This window comes from Salvelinus alpinus, chromosome 20 (genome assembly GCF_045679555.1).
Source record: "Salvelinus alpinus chromosome 20, SLU_Salpinus.1, whole genome shotgun sequence".
In the NCBI taxonomy this organism is placed as follows: domain Eukaryota; kingdom Metazoa; phylum Chordata; class Actinopteri; order Salmoniformes; family Salmonidae; genus Salvelinus; species Salvelinus alpinus.
This window is the reverse complement of record NC_092105.1, coordinates 33,257,899-33,278,841: the sequence shown is the minus strand read 5'-3', so window position 1 is coordinate 33,278,841 and position 20,943 is coordinate 33,257,899. Positions and strand designations below refer to the sequence as shown.

The window sequence follows — 20,943 nt, the reverse complement described above, 5'->3', positions numbered from 1 at the left end:
TTTTTTCCTCAAGCTGGCTAGTTTTAACTCTGTGTAGTAAGACATTCCCTTAGCCTGTGCCTGTACAAGGACAAACAATAGCTGCTTTTCAGTGATTATGCAGTTTCATGAGTTGGTTTACAATACAGTCGTCTTGAAAATACCATATTTTTAAATACAGTACTAGCATATTCATGTCATATTTGTACATTTTACGTAGGGAAGTACGCAAAGAAACATGTCGCAGGAAACACGTAAGCCTGACAAATTATGCAACAAAAAAGCAACCTGTGTATTAATAAATATTTCAATTTTTTCTATGAATTAAAGATTCATGCTTTCATGACAGTCGTGCAAAACCTCAACAAATAATTAATAATCTAGGATTACAGGAACCTGTTTAGGACAGGAGAAATGTACAGATAGTGGTTATTTTACTCATACTGGCTAAAACAGGGAAACATAGTTCCTATGTTCTCGACAGAGACCAAGCACAAACTGTGCCCAGCTCTTTATTCTTTGTTAATCAAGGGCTCTTTAAAAGCGCAGAGTGTGTCAGGGCCAGAGAGGGGTTTGCCCTCCATTACTTGTCTGGCTCATCACTCTCTCCATCTCTCTCTCTCTCCCCATCGATTGGAAGAGCAGAGAAAAGAGAGAAGAGTGCTTCTCATTGCTGTTAAAGGCCCTTTGGGGGTCCCAGAGGGACTCACATGGCCCTTCGATCAACTGCATCTAGGCAGCTAGTGGGGTTTGCTGATGAGCCCATTGTGTCTGCATCCCAAATGGCACGGAGTCTGCCTGCCCTGATGGTATGGAGCATCACTTAGCCATTAACTGATGTTTATTTAATCAACTCTGCTACACTGTAGGTGCTCGCCCCACTGTATGTTTCTGACTGAGTTCAAAATCTAGACACTGCACAGATGTTAGGTTATCAATCCATCGAGTTTCAATTATTAATTTTCACAGTTTTAAAGGAGAGAACCGACGATCTATATAACATACACTACATTCCGGTACACTAGCCTACATCTCTAAGCCACTATAGGGACTCGCAAAAGGAGACCAGGCCTACTTCATGTGTATCGTGGAGACTAATTCACATGTAGCTTGTAATTCTTTCACAAAAACAATTCTCCAGTGTGAGGTAAAACAATACAAGATAGAAACCCTTTTTGTTTTCATGTAAAATGTATGAAATGTACAGGTTTGCTAAATGGTCCTAAACTATAGTATTCTGTTTGTGAACTACATCGGAAGAACAGTTGCACTTCTTTATGTAAAATAGATGAGTAGGGGGGATTGTTTTGGAACTTTCTTGGAAAACCTGCTTGCGAAGGTAGTTGACTATAATCAGTGCAGTTGTAGGCCTACTCAAAAGATAACACCACAGATTCTGTTTATTCTACACAGTAAATAAATACAATCTAGTTTATTTTCATAAATGTCTGACCAAAGTCTTATCAATGTACCTTCCAGTTATCTCTCTGTCTCTAATAATCTTCCCTCACCCTCACACCCTCTCTCTCGCTCAATCAGGTTTTAGCACTGATCCCGATTTGATGGGCTTGAGCCACTTACCGAGGACGCAGTGATCAGATTGAGGCTGATCAGATGTCACATCACTGTGGAAATGTCCAGTCTTAGAAAGCCACTTAGCCTTTAGCCCGCCCACTTCAATCCTCCCTGGAAATAATAGTGCAGGCCAAATAGCAGACCTGGGTTCAAATAGTATTTGAAATAATTTCCAACATCAACATACATTTGACCATACAGACAGCTAATTACTGCATCAAAATTGATCCCCTCTCTAAGAAACAAGATGTGGCAGACAGACAACTAATGCATATAGAGGTTTTAGTCCAGCACCACAGGGCCAGGACTCACTGTAGTTTGTTGCTTTCATGCAGTACGAGCGGTAGGAGACACCCTAACTCACAGTGGTTCCTGGTTTGTGAAGAAGAGGAATGTTTGATAGGAACATTTAGACAATGTTATAAATATGATGTAACACTAACAGGCAATTTCTCTTTTTGACATTAAAATACGTTACTTAAAAGCAATTGGGACAACACAAGATATTTTCTTTGGGTTATCTACAGATTATTATTTCATGAAATACAACTAATGATAAAATGTGGTCTATTAAGGTCAATTAAAATACCAGTGAGTAGGATACAGGAACAGATATTGGGAAAAAGCGAAAGGTGTCGATCCTCACGTTCACCCCTGATTAGACCCAATCCTGATCTCTCTCAAAGAGCTGTCACACTGCCCTTGATCCTCTGTATTACACAACAGACTTCACCTAGTGGACACACACACACACACACACACACACACACACACACACACACACACACACACACACACACACACACACACACACACACACACCTTGCGACGGAGAATGTATTGTACTACCACTTCATTGAACCTTAACAGCCCTCCAGTGGAAAAGCGATGTTACTACATCTACAAAGAGGGCTGTGGGCAGCAACACGTGCTAGCTGAAAAATAAGAAAATCGTGATTGAATGATGATCTATTAGGTAATTCAAAACTGTATTATACAATTAATACTCAGGACTGTAATTGGAAATGTGGATGTTTCATTGTGCAGATCTCAGTGCTAAAATCAACACCATCACCGTGTGAGTAACAACGGACAGTGTTAGCTAACGTTAGCTAGCTAGCTAAATGTTTACCAGTTCATTATTTTAACCATAAGGACAAATATAAACCAGCCAACTAGCTGCATTTGATTAGCTAGCTATTAGCTAGGATCATAAAAATCGTGGTAAAAATGAATTAATATGTCTGTCAAAGAAACCGCCAGCTAGCTAGCCACTTTAAAAAGTGAAAGTGCTTCCGTTTTCCAGTTCTTACCATTTCCATACATGTTTTTGCTCATGAAATTCATAGCAAAGAAAAAAAGTTTCATAGCAAAGATGGTGGATAAATGAAGACAGTTCACACAGGCCGTTTACCATTGAAAAAAAAGGTCAGTTCCGGTCTCCTTAACTGAGTGTGTCTCCCATAGACACCAAATGTAATAGCAGCTGGGTCTGGTTTACTTAGTTAATTGACTAAGTAGACCAGACCCAGCTGGTGAGGTGTCTTGCTTCCTCTTCCGTCTCTGATTCATAGCACACCTCACTTGTTACGTTTCGGTGTCGAAGAACCTGATTGCCTGTCAAAATCAATCGACAGGTGGCGTGCACGTGCAATGTATTAAATAATCGCTTCACACCATATTCCCACTTCGACCAAGGTAAACTGACACAGGATAAATTGTCAATATTTATCGACAAATTAGTTGATATTCTTCGTTCCAATTATGTTTGTTAGCGCTATAAAGAATGTTGCTGCTTTTAATGTATTGCAAACACCTGTAAAAATAGTTTTTAGCTGCGTTAGGCTATATTTAGTAATGCCGTGGGGATGTTAGTTATTAAATGCTAGTTAATAACTAAATGACTAGTCATGTCCACATATATTCAAACCGCATCTATTAATTTATGGCCTTCGTCAAAGTGCATCAGCTCCATCTGATAGTTGGATGTATGTTTTTCAGAACATGTGGTATCCCTTCCCAATGCTCATGCCGTTGTCTCTGTCGCCGGAGCCACAGCGTCCATCAGATATTTCTCAAACGCCCTATGCATCAGGGATGATTCAGATGCATATGGTACCTTGTGACCAACGTTTCTTTCAAAATGCAATGAACGGGTTGGCTGGTAAGTCAGAGTGAAGTGCTTTTAAAGATGCAGTATGCAGAAATCGCGCCGCCATTTTCTGGTTGCAAAAATTATAATAGTTTGCCAAACTTCGTTTGTGACAAAACAAGTATTGGATAATCATTGTACTATACTAAACCGCTGTGAAATATATTTTAATTAAACCAAAAATATTGTATTTTCAGCTGTTTGAAACTGGTGAACAAGACAGAAAGTAAAATATGCAAAAATTAAAGTACAGAAATAGAGCACATAGAACAGATCTCTCACTTGACTTTCTTCCAATGAGAATGAAAGATTTATAACTCACATTTCTATGTGCATTTGGTCAGGTCACCAAAAAATAACAAATTGCAGCTTTAAAACCACTGTTTAAAACCCCATCCTCCCAGTGGTGCAGCGGTCTAAAGGTTAGGGGAGGGTTTGCCCGGGGGCTTTCCTTGGCTAATCACACTCTAGTGACTCTTTGTGGCGGGCCGGGCGCCTGCAAGCTGACTTCGGTAGTCAGTCGAAAGGTGTTTCCTTCGATACATTGGTGCGGTCGGCTTATGGGTGTTGAGCAGTGTTTTTTAAAAGCAGCGCGGCTTGTCCGGTCATGTTTCGACCTTCGCCTCTCCTGAGCCCATTGGGGAGTAGCAGCGATGAGACAAGATCGTAACTACCAAATGGATATCATGAAATTGCGGAGAAAAATGTTAAAATATTTTTTTTAATTAAGCATAAGAGGGATGCTTCCTCTTGCAACCCAAAACTCATAACCAATGGAATGCACTTTCACTTTTTAATTTGAGCTTTCCAAATTCATTACAAAATAATATTATGTCCAAACCATTTGTGTTCTCCCTCATTGCCTTGGGAAATGACATGCATTAATAATGTGCCTTTACCTCAATAGACCCTCCATCTTTGTCGATAGAGGACTGCAGGAAATTTCTTCTCAACAGGTATGGAGCATGTCTATTAGTCCCAGCACATTCTTTATGCTGTAATGTGAGAATCATGAACATGAAATAGTCTATTGTGCATCCCATTTCTCAACCCTTCTGCTGAAGTGTGCACTTGCACACACTCCCTTTCATGGATTTAATAATGGTGGAAATTCTGTCCAGCCAACACTTACACCAAGCCAATGCTTTTAAATTCAAGAATAGGAGTGTGCAAGTGCATACTTTGGGAGAGGTTTGGAGTATTGGGAAGCAACCTAGGTCTAACTCTGCATGTTATAGGTCTGTATTTGACCTGGTGAAAGTCACCCATTTCCTGGAGCTGACAGACCCCAAGCTGCTGGGTTGGTACTTATCTCTGCCTGTGGAGGACAGGAAGCTCATACAAGGTACAGTAGGGACCAGGGAAGGTTGTATAATAGACAAACAAAAACTCCCAATAGTGTCGTTATGGTTTTGCCATCAAATTACAAAACACTTGTATAGAATCCCTATCCAGGGCCACCAATTGACTGTAAAATATGAATCCTATTGACAGCCTACTTTCTGTAGTCTCAGTGAAAACTGAGCCACGTATTCATTGTCTTTCCCTTTCAACTTTCTGTTCCACAGAGGAAGGAGGACTCCATCGGTTTCTGCAGAGGCATCCGGCTCTGAATGTAGCCAGACAACTGGTTTATGTGAAACGTGAATTATAGCTCTGCTTGACTTTAACTGTTTTCTGTTGTAACCCTGGTTGAATTATCCTTGAGCACTGGCGTGCCAGTGCTCATAGCATATGAACACATAAGCCATGTCAAAATGTTTAGAGTTAGAGGAAATGAGCTTTAAAACTGCAAAATTCTCTCAGCCTCATGGCAAAATGTGTAGATTAGCAGGAAATTAGCTTTTAAAACAGCAGGAAATTAGCTTTTAAAACAGCAAACTTTTCTTTCAGCCTCATGACGATGTGTAGAATATCATGAGATTAGTTATAAAAATGTACATTTTTCCTCTCTGCCCCATGGCAAAAAGTGTAGAATTGCAGGAAATGTGCTTTAAAACGGCAGGTGTTTCTTTCTATCCCATGGCAAAATGTGTAGAATTACAATACATTTTTCTGAGAACATGGCCCCTTAAACCTTGCAGGGGTTCTTGTGAAACTGTGGTACACCACTGTCCCAGAAAAAGAACCTACATATCATAATTACATATACCTGTAAACTGTCTTTACTCTGTATATTAATAGTTGTATTATAATTTTATAACACTTTATATTTGATAAATTTTTTCTTTTGTGTACAGAACAGGTGAGAGGTTGCTGGAAACCGCCTGCTGTTACACAGACGATGTCTTCAAACCTAAACAAGTATGTTTTTTCTCCTGTCAATTCAGATAACTACATTTGTTGGTCACCAGGTGTGATTCTACAACCATTAGTTGACTAGAGGAAAAATAACAATTGTCATAAATTTTGCATGGTTTCTGCTGTTCTCAGATCCAGAAGGCCCACATTCTATGGTGTGATTCAGTGTCCCAACTGTGGAACCAGTTGTTCTTCAGGAGCTAAGATATGCCGACGCTGTAGCACACCTATCCAGAAGGAGATCCCGGCATGCCAGTCAGGTGTGGTTTAAAATCATAATTCAAAACATAGACTGTTATATTTGCTTTGTGTGGACAGATTTGTTATCTTGGAAGGAACATGCCCATTCATAGTCAGTCGTATACTAGTGCACAGTCAATGGGTAATATTAAATGTCTCTCATTCCACACTAGCAGTTAAGTAACAGTACTTTATGAATCCCACAGTTACATTGATTTCATCACCACAGCATAAGTTGTTTGCCTTTAGCTCTGTTTCTTTATTTTGATACAACCATGTTGTTGTCTTCCTCATAGAAGAGGAGAAAGAGTTAGGTCTTCTTCCCAACAACGTGAAGGAGGAGCTAAATCTGTTCAACTGTTCAGGGCACGGAGGAGTCCAGTCAGTCCAAGTCCACCACCAGGCGGAAGCAGGGGCAGTGCAGCAGTTCAGGGGATGTCAGCCTCAGTCCTTTACTACTACTACCTTCCCATCCACAACAGTGGACTGTCTGGTCAACCTCCAGGATAGCTTCCAGTCAGCCTGTGGTGATACCAGTGGCGGCCATATTGGAGCCACAGAGGATTCTCCAGGCCAACAGGAGGCGCACTTCTCCAAGGTCCAGCTGCTCTCTCAGCTGTGGGAGGAAGGGCGGTGGCAGGATGGCAACAACTGCAGTAGTGTGGTGGTATATAAGGATCCGTCTGCCCAGACTAGCTTCTCTCTGGATATGGAGCTGGAGATACAAAGCCAGAGAGGAATTAACAGGAGCCAGTCTTCCATCGAAAGCCAGGAAGGTGAGTCCATGGCCAACTCCATGTCCATGCATGACCAGATGGCAGACTTCCCCATTTTGGACCGGGAGACTCCTCCAGAGTACTACAGCTTCAACAGCACTAGGATGGACCGCACAGAGTGGAACGACACCAGCATCAACACCAGCCAGTTAGCGGAGCACGACTCACTATCACTCATGGCCACCATGGAGAGCACTGAGCAGCCTAGCAGACCAGTGGAGGTGGAGCCACCTGAAGCCAGTATGGTGTCTTCCTGCGCTGGAGACCGCAGCGAGCACTGTGATTGGACCTACGACAACTGCCCCGGCAACCTAGCAAATGAGGAAGAGGCCTCAAGATGCGAGCTAGAGAATAACAGTGTCGACTACCGGAGCCTCATGAAAGAGGATGGGAGTATTCTTATGTATGAAGCAAGTAATGAGGGGACACCTGACTTAAACCTGACACCCCCACAAGGTCAAACCAAGAAGAACCAGTCCGGTTGGTCTAGAGAGAGTCTCAGTGCACCCCAAACCCTGAAGAAAGAGGAGCTGTCCATCTATGAGGAATCCTTCATGTCAATAAGCCCTGGTGGGGCAGCGGCGGCCGTCGTGACCACAACACAGCATGAGAACGGTATGTCTGCGTTCTCTCTAGTCAATCTGAACCAGACTTTTGATCTCTCGCCTTCACGGGTCACAGAAGCCAGACTGAGCACAGCCGACCATTCGACAAATACTTGGCCTGCCGTCGCTAAACATGATGTGTTGGTTGGTATTGACCACAGTCTAACAGGCTGCAACCAGAACACACAAACTCAGGGCACAGCTACAACTGACAAGTCTGTCATCACTGAAGTCCACATGGCAGACCTGGAGTATCTCACTGAGGTACAGTTAACGCTCCTCCTGTAATATTTATAGTAATTCAGATTTCCTTTTTACTGAAATACATTTCTTCAATATCTAAATGTCTTTAAGGAATTCATCAAGCTGAAATTTTCTCAAGAGGAGCTGAAAGAGCTGAAAGAGCAAATGACGAGGTATTTTAGACACTTAATTCTGTTATGTTATACGTCCACTTCAGATTTTTCTTAGATCGTGAAAATCTCCATGGTTCTATTCTTCTATCTGCTGATGTGCTGACCATGGCTATGTCTGTTGCTGCCTGTATCAGCTCTGCAGGCGGTGTGAGTGTGAGAGATGGAAGAGGCTGCGACAATGCGGACCGTGGTGAATGTGACTGTGGCCAGCGTGCCACGCGGGCAGAGCTGAGCCTACTGGCCCTGCAGTATGGGATGTGCCAAAGGCACTGCTGGAGACGCTACTACACCTCACCTGAGGGAGACCGTCTGTTCCAGGGGTAAGGGACAGGAGATATGACAGCTTGGCACCTTACAAAGTTGTGCAGAACTGTCATACATAATTTATGTCCAGGGTAAGGGACAGGAGACAGCAGGGCACCTCACAATTAAACTCATTGATTTATTCAATGAGTTTAAAATATCATTGGACATGTGTCTGTTAGTGTTATGTCTATCTGATCGTGCATCTCTCCTGTTGATCATTCAGTTAGGCACTATTATGGTCATGTAGCTGTTAAATACACTTGCCCTGTTATGGAAGCTCTAAAAAGCCTCTTAATTTAACATTTGTTTTTAGTCCAGGAAAGGCTTAATCTGGATCCAGGAAACCAACGCTATATTATTCCTATGTTGACATTCCAGTATGTAAACTAAAGAACCGTCCCTTTTTCAGTACCCTGTCTTTGAAAGATAATTCGTAAAATCCAAATAACTTCACAGATCTTCATTGTAAAGGGTTTAAACACTGTTTCCCATGCTTGTTCAATGAACCATAAACAATGAACATGCACCTGTGGAACGGTCGTTAAGACACTAACAGCTTACAGACGGTAGGCAATTAAGGTCACAGTTATGAAAACTTAGGACACTAAAGAGGTCTTTCTACTGACTCTGGAAAAAAAACAGAAGAAATATGCCCAGGGTCCCTGCTCATCTGCGTGAACGTACCTTAGGCATGCTGCAAGGAGGCATGAGGACTGCAGATGTGACCAGGGCAATCAGACTGTCCGCAATAGGCTGAGAGAGGCTGGACTGAGGGCTTGTAGGTCTGTTGTAAGGCAGGTCCTCACCGGTAACATCGTCGCCTATGGGCACAAACCCACCGTCGCTGGACCAGACAGGACTGGCAAAAAGTCGCTGTTTTGTCTCACCCGGGGTGATGGTCGAATTTGCGTTTATCATCGAAGGAATGAGCGTTACACCGAGGCCTGTACTCTGGAGCGGGATCGATTTGGAGGTGGAGGCTCCGTCATGTTCTGGGGTGGTGTCACAGCCCCAGAAGAGTGGAAGAGTGTGGTAACATCTCACAGCAATAACCGGCAAATCTGGTGCAGTCCATGAGGAGGAGATGCATTGCAGTACTTAATGCAGCTGGTGGCCACACCAGATACTGACTGTTACTTTTGATTTTGACTCCCCCTTTGTTCAGGGGCACATTATTCCATTTCTGTTAGTCACATGTCTGTGGAACTTGTTCAGTTTGTCTCGGTTGTTGAATCTTATGTTCATACAAATATTTACCCATGTTAAGTTTGCTGAAAATAAACACAGTTGACAGTGAGAGGATGTTTATTGAGTTTATATCCCCACCCCCCTGCCCTGTAGGACTGAGGGTCCTCCTGAGAGCCTGGTGAAGGTGCTGCAGGTCCTGGAGGTAGACTACAGAGAGATGAGGAGACAGGTCCTGTCAGGTATACCCCTGGACCAGCTCAGACCCCTGTCTGTCGACTCCCAGAGGATCACCTCAGGGACCAGCTACGTCCCCCAACATGTACATTCCCTCTGGTGCCCTTCCTTCCTCTCAGTACATCTTGTTGGTACTATGCAGGGTGGATCTCATGGTTGTTTTTCCCCTTTTCAGATAATTGACGAGTCTTTGGGAAATGCTCTGTCTGAGTATGTATTTGACGAATTGAATAATGAGTGAGTGAATGAATGAATGAATGAAGTTGGCTGTTTTTAAAAGTTTGTTTTCTATCCTCCAGTGCCTCAGGTAGGAGCTCCCAGCAGTTGCAGGTAGAGGATGCCCGCGTCGAGGACGTCAGTCTAGGTGGTGATGGAGAGTTAAACAGACTGGTGTCCCAGTCTGTTTTATCAGTCCTTGGACAGGATGATGGGATGGTTGGCAGGATCAAGGCAGAAGGGCCTGTTGTTGTGCCCGTTGGTAACCCCAAGGCTGAGGACTGCAGGTCTGTGAAGGCGATCATCCTCCGACACCAGCAGCCTGAGGTCAACCGGAGGCCCAGGCCAGGTAATGAGACCTGTTTATTCATTCATCAATGGTTTATTTGAATAGGGAGGGATCGATACAAACACATTGGCTCATTGAATGTATAAACATACAATGCGTTGCACTACAGTGTTCTCAAAGCTGGTTCCGATCCACCTGGATTTCCGAACTCTCACACTCAACAGGTGGAACCAAAGACCACAACTCCAGCGAGGCGTGGTTCGATGCAGAGGAGGACCTTGAGCCTGATGGTGTAGTGCTGAAGGAAGGAGGTCTGGCTGAGGTCCTGGTGGAGGAAGGAAATGGCAAGAATAGGGTTGAGGGGGAAAAGCCGCATGACAGACATACCCCTAAAGATTTTTCGTTCACACTACCTACCGGTGCATAAGGATTTCATAACACATTCATAACCCACATCTAACAAGTTCATAAGCAATGTTCATAAACATTCATTCATATTTATTTAGGAGTCGTTGGGGAGAAGGATCAGAGCTCCTTCCTGTGCGTCACAGACCTACCCAGTGATGTAACAGAGGTAAGCCTCAGCATGTGACAATGTCTTTAACTCGATCTTTCTTCAATTCCTTGCATCCGTTGCGTCAAACGTTTTGGAGTAGGTCCAAGGTCCCGTCCCTTGGACCTTCTTCTCCAATGCTGTTTGAAAGGAAGCAAGGAGATTGGATGTGAGGAATCTGGGATAAAAATGGGAAAGTTAGAGTGATTTGGTCACCAGGGGCCAACAGACCCTAATAAGTCTCCTGTCTGTCTTCATAGAGAGAAGTTATGCTCTGGTTTGAGAAGTATCAGGCATCTGAAGTGAGCATTTCCACCTTCAGCAACAACCTCCGGTAAAATAAAATCAGTGACCCTGTAGAATGAAACTAAGTTAAGGAATGTATAAGCGTTCCAAGGCAACTTAACTGTTACATCAAGATTTCGATATAATAACATCAACAGACTTTTGTATAAATATATTGTCCCCTCACATGAAGCAATGGAGTACATGTCAATGTTAACACCTCTCTCTGTTCCATGCAGAGTTGCCATAGTGACTGTGAGTGGTCCAAAGATGGCTGACAGTGCAGTGAGTGAAATGGACAGGTGCAGTATGCATGGACACACGGTGCATGTGGCGCACATCTGCAGCCCAAGCCACACTGGTAGCCAGAGCCAGGATCAGGGGCGGCAAACCCAGCAGCAGCAAGGTCCCTCAGCCAGCACCAAGGCAGGGCCCTCTGGAGACACCCCATGCACCCAAGACTCCAAGAGGAAAAACACCCATATCACCACCCCTCTGATGGTTAGGTTCTCTACAGTTTTTGTTTTGTTGTCAGGGATTGTAGATGGGAATATTATTTGTTTTCAACCTGTTGCAATGCGTGGATTGCTCCCAGATTGATTGGTCAATAATGATTGCTTCTCATGTCTTTGGTCTCTGTTTTCGTCTGGGGTCTCTCTCCAGCCCCTGCAGCTCAGCCTCCAGAAGAGGACCACCGTGTGTGACTCCCCCACGGCGTCGGGGACCTGTGTGCCCCAGCACTACGCCACCATGGGTAGCTTCGATACACTGATGGCCCGTTTGTCAGTGCGCCACCCAGAGGCGGGGAGGCAAAGGATTGTTGACGCCCTGCTGGAGCTGAGGGCCAAACACCAGGGGTTCCTCAGCGGCCTGCCTCTCAAGACCATTGTAAACATGACCTCTGACCTGCTGACACGATAAGGACTCCACTTCCTATTCTATTGTTGATATTTGCCTTTATTGAAACACAGGTTTGCCCAAAGCCAGGCTTTTGATTTACTTGAATGTAGTACACAATTTATCCACTGTTTTGTTTGTTCCTCACATAGGTAATGTTATTACTCTACTCTTTTGCTACAATACTTAGTGAATTATCTACTTTTGAACCTGAAACGTGCAAATTAATATTTTTTTTGTTTGCAAATTGTTAAATTACAATTTACTTGTAAACTTAATTCAAATCACGGTAGAATTGCAAAGGAGTTTTGCAGAATGTTTTATGTTCTGTTTCAGTTAAATAAATCTGAAAACCTGAAATGTTGTTCTTGGATATCAGGGTAAAAAAAAAAAAATGGTTTTGTTCTCAACAGGACAATTTGCTTAATTATGTCTGGAAGTGTAGTTCACGTATCCTTCCAGATTCTACGATTTTCCCCTTTGTCCACCCTTTCAGTATTAGAATACTGTTATTGACAAAGCTACAGTGCCTTCAGAAAGTATTCATACCCCTTGACTTTTTCCACATTTTGTCAGACTGAATTCAAAATGGATTAAATAGATCTACACACAATACCCCATAATGACAAAGTAAGCATGTTTTTAGATTATAATTTTTTTCAAATGTATTAAATTAAATGCAGAAGTATCTCATTTACATAAGTGTTCACACCCCTGAGTCAATACTTTGTCGAAGCACCTTTGGCAGTGATTACAGCTGTGAGTTTTTCTGGTTAAGTCTAAGAGCTTTGCACACCTGGATTGTGTAACATTTGCCCATTTTATTATTTTCAAAATTGGTTGGTGGTCTTTGTTACAACCATTTTCAGGTTTTGCCATAGATTTTCAAGCTGTAACTCAGACACTCAGGAACATTCACTGTCTTCTTGGTAAGGAATTCGTGTAGATTTGGTCATGTGTTTTAGGTTATTGTCCTGCTGAAAGGTGAATTGATCTCCCAGTGTCTGGTGGAAAGCAGACAACCAGGTTTTCCTCTAGGATTTTGCCTGTGCTTAACACCATTCTTTTTTCTTTTCTTTTTAATACTCCCCAGTCCTGTACGATTACAAGCATACCCATAACATGATGCATCCACCACTGAGTATTTTCCGAAGGCACTGTACTTAGCTGGTGTCTGCCTGTTGGATGTATAATTTCAGTTTGGATACTGTTGCTTTAATAAAAGAGACTTTAGTTTGGGATGTTGTGTGGATTGTGAATGTTGAGTTTCTCTCAGCCCCAGCTGGCCTTGATGTGCTTGTATAACATGCATAGGCATACATCTCTCTAACTGAAACGTGAGAATTTGCATGATAAAGGCCAGCAGGTGGTGCAAGCTTCCAGGTTTTGTTGATCGCTGAATACTAGACTGAATAATCTACTGAGCCAGGCCAGTGAGGTGTAAACAATAGGGTATTACTGCGCATGTTAAAGCGGTGCTGGTTACATGAGCTCCCCGATCATTAGTAATCAATCAAATTTATTGATAAAGCCCTTACATCAGCTGATGTCAAAAAGTGCTGAACAGAAACCCAGCCTAAAACAGCAAGCAATGCAGGTGTAGAAGCACAGTGGCTAGGAAGAACTCCCTAGAAAGGCCAGAACCTAGGAAGAAACCTAGAGAGGAACCAGGTTATGAGGGGTGGCCAGTCCTCTTCTGGCTGTGCCGGGTGGACATAACAGAACATGGCCAAGATGTTCAAATGTTCATAGATGACCAGCAGGGTCAAATAATAATACTCAGTGGTTGTAGAGGGTGCAACAGGTCAGCACCTCAGGAGTAAATGTCAGTTGGCTTTTCATAGCTGATCATTCAGAGTATCTCTACCGTTCCTGCTGTCTCTAGAGAGTTGAAACAGGTCTGGGACAGTTAGCACGTTCGGTGAACAGGTCAGGGATTTCATAGCCGCAGGCAGAACAGTTGAAACTGGAGCAGCAGCACAACCAGGTGGACTGGGGACAGCAAGGAGACCTCAGGGCAGATGGTCCTAGGGCTCAGGTCCTCTGAGAAAGAAAGTGAATTAGAGAGAGCATACTTAAATTCACACAGGACACTGGGTAAGAGAGAAATACTCCAATATAACAGACTGGCCCTAGCCCCCTGACACATAAACTATTGCAGCATAAATACTGGAGGCTAAGACAGGAGGGGTCAGGAAACACTGGCCCCATCCGACTATACTCCCGGAAAGGGCCAAACAGGCAGGATATAACCACACCCACTTTGGCAAAGCACAGCCCACACACCATTAGAGGGATATCTCCAACCACCAACTTACCATCCTGAGACAAGGCCGAGTATAGCTCACGAAGATCTCCCCCACGGCACAACCCAAGGGGGGGTGCCAACCCGGACAGGAAGATCACGTCAGTGACTCAACCCACTCAAGTGACGCACCCCTCCTTGGGATGGCATGGAAGAGCGCCAGTGATTCAGCCCCTGTAATAGGGTTTGAGGCAGAGAATCCTAGTGGAGAGAGGGGAACCGGCCAGGCAGAGACAGTCAAGGGCGGTTCGTTGCTCCAGTGCCTTTCCGTTCACCTAGACCCTATGCACGCTCCATTGTATCTAACGTGTGGTAACATAATTTACATTTACATTTAAGTCATTTAGCAGACGCTCTTATCCAGAGCGACTTACAAATTGGATTTGTAATTTAACAGAGACAAGTGACTTCTGAATGTGCATCAATATATTTCCATCAATATATTAGCTGTATACTTGCTGGGATAATACATTTTTAGACTGGGCCAATAACCTTTTTGAATATTCTCAATTAGCCTATTCCCTTCAAATGGCAGTCAAGTAAACCCTTAATTGTGACCTATTATGCTATGGCAACCACACGGCAATTGGCTGCTATTATGTATGACGCATCGCGGAGTGCCTGGATACAGCCCTTAGCCGTGGTATATTGGCCGTATACCACAAACCCAGAGGTTCCTTATTGCTATTATACACTGGTTACCAACGTAATTAAAGCAGTAAAAACAAATGTTTTGTCATACCCATGGTATACGGTCTGATATACCACGGCTGTCAGCCAATCAGCATTCAGGGCTCGAATAACCCCGTTTATAATGACTGTTGTTGCCCTGCCTGGCAAACATGGATATGTGTCTGTTATCTGTGTCAGTGCAACGTGTTGAAGTCATCTGAGGTGGTTAACAAACTAAAGGGTTAACCATAGAAAATGATAGAGGCCTCTAGTGGCCAAAAGGCAAATTTAGCATGGGTAGCACCATTGAGGGCTTCCACCGTGCTTCCGCCATTTTAAAGTAGTAAGCTGGGTGGGGTTCCTATTGGTTGTAGCCTCAATAGCGACGCCCATGCTGTCACAGGCGCTATAATGGCACCGATATGGAGACGACTCCTCTGTCTATCTCTATGGGGTTAATGAATGGGCGGAGACTAGCGGCTGGATTCGCAACTATAGAGACTGATTAACACACATTTGCTAGGGGAAAAACTATTCTAGTAAACTGAAATTATATTCTACATTTACACCGAACTTCTACTTTCAACTAATTTTGACAGGCAATTATTGCACAAAAATAAGGGCTCATAACCATTTGAAAAGTAATGGAAAACAATAACCAATGGTGTCAGTTATGAGTGAACCCCGGACATCATGGTAAACTGGCTCTGCATAACTACTTGCAATAATCACAGCTTTTGACTCCTTAAACCCAACATTGAAAAATATTGTTTCGCTCCTGTTGTGCGGAATTCTTCAGAAGGACAATGAATTGTAATGTTTGTTTGGAGGTCGCGTTTACATTATGAGGCCGATTAGCTTTGTGGAGTTCAAATGGACAAAGAGAGTGGTTCACTAGTCTTCACCGACCGAGCAGACAGAACCTGGATCTAAAGTGAGATTCGACTGCCGACTTCAGTGCCATAACTTCACAAACATAGACTTTTGAATATCGGACCCACTGCGAGGAAATTATGTGGCGCCCATGGCAGTTGGTGTACCGTACAGCCTTTGGCTACATGGTTCTGGAAATATTTATTCACAATGTTGCACAAGGTAAGAAAGTATTTTTTCTTCTTGAAACTGAGGAGCAAAACATTATTCTCGAAACGTGTTCTTAATGGCCTATACTGGCTGTAATCCACGGAGAAGTGCTCTAGAAGACTAGTTTTCGTATGCAGTCGCTTGTTATAGTGTATTAAAAGTGGGACAATTGTTATAGTAGCCGTGAAATTCATGCAACAATGTTGCCATACACACTCGATTGTTTCCCTGTGAGAACTAAATAGCCTGTTGTGGTTGTCAATCTATTTCAAATGTTTGACACGTTGCATTGAAGTGTGAATCCATGTTTGAATAATAAAGGCTATTTCTAAACCAAGATCTTCGATCATAGACCTTTGAATCGATTTAAGCACTATGTTTCACGCTGACGTGGAGGAAATTATCTAAATTGTAATTTGCCATATTCCACCTGCGCTTGAATAAGAAAAAAAACGAAATATGTGTGTATTACATGTATGTTCTCGTGAGTTTGATTGTCTGGAAATCTAACGTAATGAATGATCAACACTGTTCCAGAGATTCTGTTTGGTTACTTTTACTACTTTCTCATTAGGACTCAATGTTTGTATGAGTGGCAGCGCGACATCCTGTGAAGAATGCCTCCTCATCTCTCCGAGCTGCGCCTGGTGCGCGCAAGAGGTAGGGCATGTGCCTCACTCCTCCAAAGGGTTAGGTTTACTTACAATGCACCACTGTGGTGGTAAGATTAGTAATACTCTCACAAAATTTCAAAATGTGACATACTGAACCCAATAGCTGTTTTAGTGTGAGGTGAGGACTCTCATACTGTTGTGTACTGTTTAGAGTTCACATGCAAAACGAAAAGCTTTCATCACTCCTGAGCATGTTTAATGAGCCAACAGGATGTAGGAGTGCACCTGTGCAGTTCTAGAATTAGTGGTGTTCTCTGTACATGGTGGATTGTCTACACCTGCTTTCAGACCTACAATTGTCTCACAGAACAAAAATAAAAATGTACAAGATTCCCCCTATCCTTTAATTTCGCTTACCAATACTCAACTAAAGCTGAGAGGCAGACAAGTGTGCACTCTAGCTTTTACATTGCATGACAGGTGTCATTAGTTTGTTCTTCCCTCAGGAGTTTGGCAGGGCGAGGACCCTGACGTCGCGATGTGACCTGAGTCAGAACCTACAGAAGAGAGGCTGTGAGGCCCATAACATAGAGAGTCCTAGTAGCACAACCATGGTAGTGAAGAGCGAACCCCTCAGCTCCAAAGGCTCCGGGCCTACCCAGTATGATGTTATCCAGATCATGCCCCAGAAGATCTCCCTGAGTCTTAGACCAGGTAAGCCCAGTACTAGCCTAGTGATCCAGTATTTTTGTGCCATGTAGGCCTATGTCATGACAATGATAGACGAGTTGGCTACTGTACGCACAGTATGAGACCAGGTAAGCACAGAGAATCAACCCTCTCAGAGCACAATGTGTTGCCAAGGTAACAGTGTTTGAACCAAAGGTTGGAGAGACATGAGCTGTATATGGAACACTGTTTACATTTCTTTACTGAACAAAAATATATAAACGCAACATGTTACAGTTTCTATTAGGAAAATCAGTCAATTGAAATAAATTCATTAGGTTCTAATGGATTTCACATGACAGACATGGGCACATACATGGGTGGGACTGGGAGGGCATAGGCCTACCCACTTAGCAGCCAGACTGGGGATGCTGGCCCAACCGATCAGAACAAGTTTTCCCCCACAAAAGGGCTTTATTACAGATAGAAATACTCCTCAGTTTCATCAGCTGTCCGGATGGCTGGTGTCAGACGATCCCGCAGGTGAAGAAGCCGGATGTGGAGGTCCTGGCTGGCGTGGTTACACATGGTCTGCGGTTGTGAGGCCGGTTGGACGGACTGCCAAATTCTCTAAAGCGGCATTGGTAGAGAAATTAACATTTTAAATTCTCTGGCAACACTTCTGGTGGACATTTCTGCAGTCAGCATTCCAACTGCATGCTCCCTCAACTTGAGACAACTGTGGCATTGGGTTGTGTGACAAAACATTTGTGTGACAAAACATTTGTGGCATTGGGTTGTGTGCAAATTTTAGTGGCCTTTTATTTTCTCCAGCACAAGGTGCACCTGTGTAATGATCATGCTGTATAATCAGCTTCTTGATATGCCACACTTGGATTGGATTATATTGGCAAAGGAGAACTACTCACTAACAGGGAGGTAAAGAAATGTGTGCACAAAATTTGAGAGAAATAAACTTTTTCTGCGTATGGAACAGTGTCGATTTTAGCATGTAAATCTTGGTGGGGCAAAAACATATAAGTGGAATGCATGCCAGCAAAGCCACAACACTAAACAATACATGAATTGCACGATAACGGTGACAAAAGGTGCCCACATACTGTTAAGGCCTACATAAAGCTGTCCCAACAGCAGTCCCAACATCTTACCACTGCTACACCTGGCTATCAGCGAAACAGTTTAATTCAGCCTCATTTACTGCCTTTGAAAAAAACATGGCTGACTTGCTTAAACAAATGTGGTATATAATGACAATTGAGATGTACAAACTATGGCATAAGGGGACGACGAGCGGATGAGGCAATCCTTAATTTCGACTAAGACATTAATGAGCGAGATATACTTACTATGTCCATCCTAACTATTTGTTTAGCACTTTTGAAATGTACAGCAACAGAATTCAGAACATGGGCCGTTCTTAGTGTTCTCCCTGTACACCAAGTTAGAACCGTAGGATAAATAAAGAGGGCATATAAAGCAGACAATGAAAGCTCTTACAATATTCAATGATTACATTTCTCTAAAACCGGTTATAGGCTACATGTGCACCACCAAGTCAGAACAGTAGGCGAAATTAAGAGGGTTAAATAGACAACATTTTTAGGTTGACGCACATGGGCTACTAAGATCTTACCACACAACATACGCTTAGTATTACTTTCTAAGCTACAGTATACATATCTCCCTGGCATATTACATAATTTATGCAGCAACATACAATACATTTTTGGACTCCCCTTGTGCTGTGCTAACTTGAACAGGAAGGTGGTGCGGCGGTCCTTCGTGGGCAAATTTTGTCATCGTAGTCTGGCATTCTCTGTATTTATGGTGCTTTCAAAACCACTGGGAACTCTGAAAAAAACAAGGTTGAATCATCGTCATTGATCTCTGGTCGTAGCTCTAGAAAGAGGCTGGATTTACAATTCAAAGTTAGATGAAAGGTATTTCCCAGTCGTAGTTTGTTTATCCCGAGTTCCCAGTTGTCTTGAACTAACTAAAGTCAGATTTTGCCGTTCCAAGTAAACAGTTGTTTTGAGCGCGGCACAAATCATGCTTCATTGACAGCATGGCCAATGTTAAAAGTTTATAATTTTAAACTTGGAAACGTGCCCCTTAATCCCAGATGTGGGACCACACAGCCACTGAATACCAGGCTAGTGATTGCTTTGCAATGCTTGCAGTTAGCCACTGTCACTGATTCCTTCCAAACCACTCATTGTTGAATTTGCGATTTCCAACTTGTTTTGTAATATTTATGTCCAATGGCCGATGAGCACTGATACGTTTTATCTATAATTTCTCTTCAATATTTCTCTTCATATGACAAGGATTAAAAAAGATTTGCAGTAGATTTTCGACTTGATTCATGACTGCTAGCTAAGATTTTGAAAGTATGATGTTGACATGATCTGTCCAATCAAAGCTACTGTAGATGATGTCATTTTAACTGTGGCAAATAACCTTTAAAAAAAAATATATATATATATATTTCATCTTTATTTAACCAGGTAGGCCAGTTGAGAACAAGTTCTCACCTTGAGCCTTCTTGGATGGACACTTCTTATGTAACTTTATGGCAGCACATAAGGGGATAGCATTTTCTAGCTCTACCCTTAGACTTGGCGGTGACGTAGTGTGTGTGTGTGTGTGTGTCCCCGACCCCGATGAGTGACAGAACACTGCGCAACACTCTCTGCCTTACTCAAGAAAACAAAAAAGAGACCATGTTTGTATGCGGCTTTATTAACTCAATGATATATATATATTTTTTTACATTGTTTGCAAACTGATATGTGACGTGTTAATGCCAAAATAACATCCAAAACAGGCAAGTCCCCCCCGCCCCCCAAATGTTGGTCTCAAATGACAGGTCGCCACTGGTATGGAACCTTTTTGGGATCTTTTATTTCAGCTCATGAAATATCGGACTGACACGTTACATGTTGCGTTTTATATTTCTGTTCAGTATAATTGGGGGAAAAGCCACTATTATATTAACTCAACCCACTGTACAGGGAAAATGTAGGATGCTGTTTTGATTTGTAAACCTATCAAAGCAATGGCACATATCAATTTCCCCCTCCCGCTAGGTGACCAGACATCATTCGAAGTGCAGGTGCGTCAGGTGGAGGACTACCCTGTTGACCTGTACTACCTGATGGACCTGTCTCTGTCCATGAAGGATGACCTGGACACCATCAGGAACCTGGGCACCAAGCTGGCTGACGAGATGAGGAAACTCACCTCAAACTTCAGACTGGGCTTTGGCTCCTTCGTGGACAAGAACATGTCACCATTCTCTTACACGGCCACCAAGTACCAGGACAACCCCTGCAATGGGTGAGAACTGAGGAAGGGCATTGTTACTGACTGCAAAGAGCACGCTCATGTGTTTTTGGGTGATTTGTGAATCTAATAAGGAGTGCAGCTGAAATAATTTGGGTTCATGTTGTGATTTTGTGGATTTCATCTAGGATCAAGTGTAATATCAATATTTTAGTATGTATGTCAAGGTGCTGTATTTCTACTAAAATGGAAGTGAGGGCACTGCTTAGAAGGTCTTCCTCT

General features: G+C 43.0%; 2 protein-coding genes across 9 annotated transcripts in view; both read left to right on the top strand.

The window, feature by feature from the left end:
• Positions 1 to 2,421: 2,421 nt before the first annotated feature.
• On the top strand, positions 2,422 to 13,251 carry rbm44 (RNA binding motif protein 44). Of its 8 annotated transcripts, XM_071355370.1 has the most exons (18): positions 3,166 to 3,252; positions 3,556 to 3,718; positions 4,614 to 4,662; positions 4,945 to 5,051; positions 5,275 to 5,349; positions 5,947 to 6,010; positions 6,140 to 6,267; positions 6,544 to 7,892; positions 7,983 to 8,044; positions 8,179 to 8,364; positions 9,692 to 9,857; positions 9,948 to 9,982; positions 10,072 to 10,337; positions 10,502 to 10,696; positions 10,784 to 10,851; positions 11,091 to 11,164; positions 11,355 to 11,616; positions 11,779 to 13,251. In XM_071355370.1, exons 2-18 carry the CDS (start codon positions 3,559 to 3,561, stop codon positions 12,034 to 12,036), a joined length of 3,504 nt encoding a protein of 1,167 aa, XP_071211471.1. In that variant the 5' UTR covers positions 3,166 to 3,252; positions 3,556 to 3,558; the 3' UTR covers positions 12,037 to 13,251. The 8 variants fall into 8 exon arrangements, with proteins under 8 accessions (XP_071211475.1, XP_071211474.1, XP_071211471.1 ...); XM_071355368.1 differs by having other exon boundaries at positions 6,613 to 7,892; positions 9,692 to 9,982; XM_071355367.1 differs by having other exon boundaries at positions 6,547 to 7,892; positions 9,692 to 9,982.
• A 2,197-nt stretch (positions 13,252 to 15,448) lies between these two features.
• Positions 15,449 to 20,943, top strand: part of LOC139546689 (integrin beta-5-like) — a 73,418-nt gene continuing 67,923 nt past the window's right edge. Inside the window, exons 1-4 of the mRNA XM_071355365.1 lie at positions 15,449 to 16,084; positions 16,647 to 16,732; positions 17,193 to 17,400; positions 20,466 to 20,715. Coding sequence (XP_071211466.1) covers positions 16,003 to 16,084; positions 16,647 to 16,732; positions 17,193 to 17,400; positions 20,466 to 20,715 — 626 coding nt within the window. The 5' untranslated portion in view covers positions 15,449 to 16,002. The remainder of the gene's footprint in view (positions 16,085 to 16,646; positions 16,733 to 17,192; positions 17,401 to 20,465; positions 20,716 to 20,943) is intronic.